General features: G+C 45.1%; 1 protein-coding gene across 1 annotated transcript; it reads left to right on the forward strand.

Annotated features, from left to right (window-relative positions):
• The first annotated feature begins 4,449 nt into the window (after positions 1-4,449).
• Positions 4,450-8,072, forward strand: LOC139059396 (THAP domain-containing protein 1-like). The gene is made up of 4 exons (XM_070537766.1): positions 4,450-4,543; positions 4,612-4,815; positions 5,483-5,576; positions 5,667-8,072. Exons 2-4 carry the CDS (start codon positions 4,663-4,665, stop codon positions 6,269-6,271), a joined length of 852 nt encoding a protein of 283 aa, XP_070393867.1. The 5' UTR covers positions 4,450-4,543; positions 4,612-4,662; the 3' UTR covers positions 6,272-8,072.
• Positions 8,073-8,315: the final 243 nt, after the last annotated feature.

Genomic DNA, 8,315 nt, shown 5'->3' on the forward strand with positions numbered 1-8,315 from the left:
GTACTTCATGGAGACCTGCAGAAGCAGCAAATGATCATTGTCATTTTGCATGTGTAGGCTAATGTAGCATAGTGTATGTTTACAGGTGCCTGCCTCTCATGTAATGCCCTCAAAAAGGGACTCTTGAGTTATATGAATAAATAAATGAAACTGTAAAACCATATTTGTATTTATTTAAGCTGAATCCTATAGATGCTTCACACTGAAGTAAATAATCTTCATTGCAGAAGCAAAAGTTACAACATTTTCCAAATAATTAAACTCCATTGTGCACGCTACGTTGTGAACAGCAATGTAAGATGGTGTGAGACTCGGCAACTTACCTCATTGGATGGCAACTTGTTATTCCGCACCGTGTCGTCGTCTAGAAGGATTCTTTGTTGCCGAACCAGGTGCCCGCGCAAGTTCTTGAGCAGGTGGGGTGCGTCCGCAAGGAAATGGAGGCTACGGTCGTTTCCACATGGATGGGGACAGCTGGTCCTTGGACGACCATACTTTGTGGCCATGATTCCATGCAGCTTCCAGATGGCTTGATTTCCTCCACCCATGTCTGAAGTAATGCAGTCCACTGCTAGACCGATGCTTTCACTGCGCCTGATGATTTCAAATAGCAAGTCCAGTACCTTTGCTGCATCAAAGGATTCACCTGAAATGAAAACAAAATGCTGAAACCTTTCATTTATTTTGCACATTTCACTCATTGGGATATGCATACTGATGCTGTATTTATTGCATTATGCTTCTATTAGTGGTGCCTCTCACCCGCTCCACACTTGGCTGGCGCACAGCCAACATGGCAAGGCGCAAAGCCAAGTCGATAACCGCCTTGCTTCATTTTTTATGCTACATTCTTTCACTCGTCAGCCGCTTAGGAGGTTTAGCAAGCAAGCGACGACAGCGTGTCACCAATGGTCATCACTACATATAGCTACGTAGCATTACACACAGTACTGACAACTCATTTCAGCTTTATTCTGTGGATTGTCATTGCCTGTGACCCTAGGTGGTCTTAACCGACACCAACTGCATTTTCTGTAAGCCTCCCCTATGCATTAGCTCGCTACCATCCAAGAAAAAGTAGGCAGTTCAGTAAAGATTCTAGGAGGAATGTTGCCACTCTGTGTTACACATCACTGGCACGCAATTCTTCAGGAATTGGCCAAACAGTCTCTGCAGTTATGCGCATAAGAAAAATGAAAACATTGTGTTGTTCCCAACTTTACGTGCAAAAATTCACTTAACACTAACTTTCAACTGCTACTTACCTGTGAAATGATATGCGACGGTCTGCTTCCATCTTGATGCAATTCCGCCAAGCATAAAAACCAAAGCATGTGTCGCCAGTACAGGCTCTGCACTTGGGTCCGAGGAGGGGAGAGTAGGGCGGCCTGAGGGATAATTCAAGAATGCTTATTTGGGGCATAGCAGTGCAGAGCTGTCCAGTATATATCATAAAGTAAGCATGCAGTGTGCTTTATTAGCACAGGAAAGCATCAAAAATAGAAAAACAAATGATGTTGCTGTGCTGGGTTTAGTAGCACATAAGCATCTAAGCCTGTCATGTGCCAAGCTTAAGTGAGTTAAGTTGGACACCACTTTGATAACTTTGTTTATAAGGTATAACAGGTTTCATCGAAAACTACATAAATATAAGATATCCCAAGGATGCTTGAATGGCTTTCTGTGTGTACCTATGCACACACATTTAGTCATTAACGCTTAGATATTCAAATTAGAGCAGTTAAATTAGTTGCATTAATTTTTTTCACATCGCTAAATTAAGTATCACATGCCAGTGCTCATTACTGCATTGGTTTTAGCTGCAAGAGAACTACGCTGCCTGATATGTAAACGGCAGACCACATTTGTTTTTGATGAAGCCTTACCGATGACAGAGCGTGTTGTAATATCATAGTCCAAACCAGGCGTCAGTTGGATTTCGTCCAACATTAGGACTGCATAACGCTCTTCAGAGTTGAATGTTGCCACTTTTGATGCTAAAGGTGGAAACACTTCCTCAAGAATACCTAGAATGACAAGAAAAGAGCCTTTTATTATGTTTGATAGCTTTAACACTAGCCCAAGGGTATTGCAGAAAGCATAGTTAGAGTGTATCTTTGCTAACAAACATGCGTCCTGGAATGATCACGGCTACTTTTCTTTGAAATTCAAAAGTACAAGCTTCAGCCCAGTCGTTTCAAACAACCTCGCTTGTCACTATCAGAGCCTTTATAAAATCTTATCTAAAAAGATGAGTGCAAGCCTCCTGCTGCCGCCCAATATTTCTAGCTATGCTTGCTATGTGATCATCAGTGAAGTCAGTAGCTAGTCTTGAGTCGCACCTGCAATGTGGAAAATGTTTATTATGGAGCTGCAAACATTACTGCATACCTGGGGTAAACTTGATATCTTCAATATGTTTTTGAAGAGTGCGTTCAGCAGGGAGCGGCCACCCATTACCTCTCAGGTATTCATATCCTCTTCCCCCACAGGCAAGTCGGACCTTCAGAGACTCCTGAATTGTCTTCTGAGTCCATGATGACCCTCTCATTGTTCCCTTTTGCAGGACACGGAGCTGATCTTCTGCAAGCAGTCCACTAAATGATCTTCTCAGGGCGTCACACTCCATTTCCACCCTCGCACGCTTTTTTCTTTCCAAGTTAAGTTGGCGCTTCAGTGTGTCAACTTCATTGAACATGTTGGGAGATGCATCCTCTTGAACATCTGAGGTTTTTGGCACTTCTGTTGCCACATCCGCAGATCCAGTATGCTCCTGTTGCTCTTTTGAAGAGTCCAGACCATCTGCTGTGCTGTCAGCAGCTGCAAAAGTTTTCATAGTGATTTTTTCGTTTCAAACACTTTTTGTGCCCAGACATGCAACCACATTACTTGTAAGTGCTACACTTAAAAGAGCAGTGCCAATGAAATAGTTGAGGTTTCTCTGTTTGGTCACAGTATCAGGCACCGATTCAAATCATTAAAAAGTTACAAGATCAATGCCAGTATACATTCAGGTACGAAATCATCCATTTTGCATTATATGTGGCTACATGATAACCGACCAACAAAGCACTGCTGCAGTGTATGTATGAAAAAAAGTTTCATTTGAGGAAAAATTACCTATTAGCAAGTTTTCCCCTTCAGGTTCAGCCTCTTCAGCCAAGTTGTTTGCTGGCGAACTAGGAAGACGGGCGAATGGTGGCTTTCTGGTTTTCTTTGGCACACGGTGTGCAAAAATGCTTGGCACAGCTTTATACTTTAGCCTCTTCTTCCCATCCACTCTAGGCTTCTCAAAGTCTTCAGCACAAAAGTGGTCCTGCAAATGTTTGTTGTATGGTTAGGAGTGTGATGCTGGTCACAGTAACGCTGGCTGCCCAAGGCGGCTGCCAGGGCTTTATTGAATGAAGCTGTTCGAGACATGTGAAATAAGAAAAAAAAACATGGAAGATAGCTGTAATAATAAGTTGAAAGACCCAACTAAAGAGACGAAGAATACGTTATAAAGTTATCAAGGTTTACAAGTTTACACAGTGAAAATTAAAATAGCTCAATTGGGATGTAAACGCGCACGTGACCGCAAACACGCAGCTTCAAGGATTGCTAATATTCAACCCATTTCTATTTTTCTACCAGTGCCAACACAACTGCACAGAAAGCAGCCGTTATGTGGACGCACGACATGCACTGACCATGTTTTTATTGACTGCGATCGTCACAATTTGCGAAAAACAAGTGCCATATGGGTCGAGTGACTCGAAGCGAGAGCGTGCTCACGTGCGCGGGGAAATCATGCGAGTACCTGGTGCACGTGAGGACGCGGAATTCTCGCGCGACAAGTGTGCCTTCGCGTGCCACGAGCACGGAATAACCACGTGTGTTGAGCAACAAAAGCGTACCCGCGTCAAGCGTGCAAGGCGCGAACGATCCCTACAATGAACTCCTATTTTCGTAGCATCGCTAAAACCGCGTGCACTTCGCTTAAATATCTTCTAAAACAGCGCCGAGAAGCACAAGCAAGGTGCACTTACCTCGCACACACGGGTGTTTTTTGTAGGCTTGAAGTTATCCCGGCCGATTCTATGTAGCCAAGCAGAACGACGCTCTCGGTCATTTTTTCCAATCGGAATCGAGAAAAAAGTCTTTCCAGACTCGGTTCGGTTGCTGCATCCGAAGGCACAGCAACCAGGCATGATTTCTTTAGTCAAACGCGAGCGCTACAATCTGAACACAAATAACAAACGTAGGGAACCTGCGCTGCCTGCGCTTTAACTCAGGCGGCCCGCCCGGCGCTTGGAAGGTATATGGCACCCCGGAGGTCACATGGTACGGTTGGGCCAATGAACGCGGCGGCGGCGCGGGGAAAACAAATGCGGTACTCTGAAATTTTTTCTAGTGACTCTACCTCGATGCCTGCCCGCCGCGCCGCCGTTCCAGGGTGGTGACAGCCTTTGTACCGCTCCGCGCCGCCGTTCGGCAGACGCGCCGCCATATTGGTTCGACGTTGCTGCCCGCTGCTCGTGTCTCCCGTGCGGTCGACGAGTTGGTGAGGCGACATTTTCGTGCTCTCGTGAGCAACCGACATTGAAAACATTTTCGCACACGCTCTTGCAGTGTAACAGTATTCTTATCGTTCACCCGTGGGTGGGTGAACAAGATAAGAGAATGACGGGTTGCTGCGTTCCGCTGTGCACCGGCTCATGGAAAAAAGGACTGCGGACTTTTCGGTTTCCCCGAGACCCTGAGAGAAGAAAGAAGTGGGAGGCTCAAGTGAAGCGGGAGAAGTGGAAAGCGACTGACACATCTAAGATATGCGAGGTATGTGATCGAAGCTTGCTTGTGCCTCGGAGTTTGATAGGGAAGTTGTCTGAGTTGGTCGGCCGTCGTTTAACGCGTAGCATTTCCTCTTCATACGTGACGTGTACAGAAGGTGTCCGCGGTGGCTGTGCAGCCTATGTTTAGTATACAGCCGCAAGTGTTATATCGTTGGATAGCTTATGTCCAGTATAACTACGCTGCGATCATTAGGTTTCAATTAATTACTGTTAGTTAATTGTAATTAAATTGCTGATTACGCTGCATTATTTAGTCATATATTTTTGGAAAGCCTATGTAGGGAGACTTAGGTGCCTTCGGTAGTTTTCCCTTTACTGTTCTGTCTTGTTTGTTTGCAGCTGCAGGTGCGCATGCTTATGTCGCTCTACTTTGTGCGCGCAACGTGTCGCGACTCAGTGCACCTTCACTGCTATCCTGATAGCGGTACGTGAATAATCGCGGTGGTATAAGCCGAAAGTTCGATGATGCGAATTTGTTTCAGCATCCCAGTAAATAACCAAAATGTTAGCAGTGATCAGCTCGGTGGTGTCAATATGACATTTTCGTGAATATAAGTGCCTCTGCATGAAGAGCCTGTCCCGCTTACTCTGTGTGCTTGCATGTGTGGTCTGCTTGTCTCTAAGATTGCTTCCGTGTTAACATTTTCTAGCGTCACTTTGAGCCTGACCAGTACGAAAATGCCAGACAAGACTGGCGGCGGCTGCTGAAGTCTACTGCAGTTCCGACTCTCTTTGATTTTAGACGTAAGTAATGATTTCTTGTGAGTCACTGTGTTACTTCCAATTACAAGCGTTATGCGTATTGAATATGAATGCCTTTATTTCTCCATGCAGCGCAACCGAAATGCAGGAAACCTCCTGTGAGGCGACGAAGTTTAGCTGATTCTGCAACTTCAGCTACCGAATCATTTCAGTCGACAGATATTGCCTCACCCGGACCTTCATCTCCCAACGATCAGGAGCTAGACACAGGTAAACTCTGCATCAGTGATAGCACAGAAGAAGAGGAACAGGAGGAGCACTGTGACATCCTGGACGTTGACTCACTGTCAACAAGCGAAATGCGGAAAGCTCTCCGGGACATGCAGAAGAAAAACTCTCAGCTTAAGGAAAGTCTGTCTGTCGCTAAAAAGAAGATGAGGACTGCTACGAGGCAAGCAGCCAAGCTGGAAACAAAGGTCACAATGTTGACTGCCAACTTGAACTATCTGAACGAAGACCAGAAGACAGCTCTAGAAAGGCAGGATAGAACATGTCGCACGTGGAGTGCCGACACAGTAAAAAAGGCACTGCAACTCAAGTTCGCCTGTGGAGGTACAGGTTATGACCTCCTCATAGAGCAAGGCTACCGCCTGCCATCACGGCGCACACTATGTAGAAGATTGCAGCATCTGTCTTTCAAGCCTGGCGTGCTGCATGAAATATTGTCTGCAATGTAAACAAAAATGTCTTCAATGAAAGATATTGAAAAAGATTGCATACTATTTCTTGATGAGATGGAAATCCGGAGTGGGATAGAACTTGACCGTGGCAACGATATTCTGCTTGGAATGATAACATTGCCTTCATCTGACCAGACAGCAAAGCATGCGCTTGTCTTTATGGTGGGTGGCACAAATACCCGTTGGAAACAAGTAATTGCTTTTCATTACACAGGTACTTACGTCAGTGGAGATGTGCTCAAGGACTTCGTATTCCACCTTATCAAGCTCTGCACAGACATTGGCCTTCGTGTGCGGTGTGTCACTTCTGACATGGGAAGCTCCAACCGCGCGATGTGGAGGTCACTGAACTTAAGCAGCTCTCGCAACGCTGTTACAGTGTCCAGTGTGCCGCATCCCTTCATAAGCAACGAGACACTACATTTTATGCCAGACCCTGCCCATGTGCTGAAGAACGTGAGGGGACATTTTGTTCAGAAAGATCCGATGCACCTGAGTAGCGAGATAGTTTCACGGTTCAACTTACCGACAACTGAAATAACAGTCGAACACGTTGAGGCTCTTTTGAACTTAGATAGCGATCAGCTACAAGTTGCACCTAATTTAACCCATGTGCATGTGTCCACTGGGCACTTTACAAAAATGAAAGTAGGAATAGCTGTACAATTATTTAGAGAGTCGCCTGCAGCTATTCGGTATTATATCGAGCAGCGGCTACTACCACCTGAAGCTGAGACAACTGCGTGGTTCCTTGAACTGATCTCAAAGTGGTACTCCCTGATGACAGCTCGCCACCCAGTTGTGGCTCTTAGCTTCATGAATGAAGAGAAATACAGCGAAGCAATTTCAGTGCTAAACCTCACTGTTGAGGTCATTAATAGCCTAAGCATTGGTGTGAAGAAGGTATGGAAGCCATGCCAGGCAGGTGTTGTTATGTCGACGAATGTTATTTTGCAGCTGCACATTTTTCTCCTGAAGGAATGTGGATACAAGTTTGTATTAGCAGGACGGTTTGCACAGGACTGCCTGGAGAACTTATTCTCTGTTATAAGAATGCTGAAACCAGTCCCGAGTCCATATGACGTGAAAAATGCCATAAAGGTTCTTTCCGTGAGCCAGTTCTTGAAAGTGCCAAAATCCACCAGTTATGACATTGATGACAGTGAGTACCTCGTAGACATTTTTTCTGCGGAAATTAGGCACGTACAGCAAGAAGTCCCAGTTGACGTAAATGATTTTGATTTTGAAGATCTTCAGCCTCTTTCTCATATTGAAAGCAACATTGTGGCCCATCTAGCAGGGTTTCTGGTGAGGCCACTGCTGTCATCTGTAACTTCTTGTGCTGTGTGCACAAATGCGCTTACTGCAGAAGAAGTAGGAGAGGAACATGCTCTTGTACAAATGAAGGAATATGTGAGTGGTGGAAGGAACCTTACTTACGTTAGTCGAGGAGTACTGAGCCTCGTTGAAAGCTGGGAGAGTGCCTTCAAAAAGTTTTCTGAGGAAAGTGACATATGCCGATTGAAAAGCCCCATGAAAACTTTGAGGCGCATCCTGGAAGAATGTGTACCTCCTTTTTCGGTGCACTGCAGTGACCACCCCACTCTGAACAAAAGACTACTTGAGCGCTTTGTAACGCTGAGGCTACGCATCTATTTGCGTTGGCTGATGCAGCCTGATGATTCATGTGACGGATATGGCAGCAAGACAGTCGCTGGTGCTAACCTTGAATAAAATTTATGTTGCAAAGTCTATATACATTTTCGCAAGCTACCTGTTTTCTGTAAACCTCACTGAGTGCATGAAACGACCGCTGTCATTAAAAACATATTTAAACCTCCGCATTTGCTTTAGAGATATGCTTATGCAGAGTGCTATTATGCCACCAATACACTAATTGGAAGCTCAAAATTGTAGCTCATGTGTAATCTAGACTCATCGTGTACAGGATCACTGTGAAATAAAAATACGGCTGGGACTCTGTGATATAAGGCCGTGAACTGCTGTTAAACGCAGCAAACGAAACATGTGCTTCAAAGTT

Source organism: Dermacentor albipictus, chromosome 1 (genome assembly GCF_038994185.2).
Source record: "Dermacentor albipictus isolate Rhodes 1998 colony chromosome 1, USDA_Dalb.pri_finalv2, whole genome shotgun sequence".
Lineage (NCBI taxonomy): Eukaryota > Metazoa > Arthropoda > Arachnida > Ixodida > Ixodidae > Dermacentor > Dermacentor albipictus.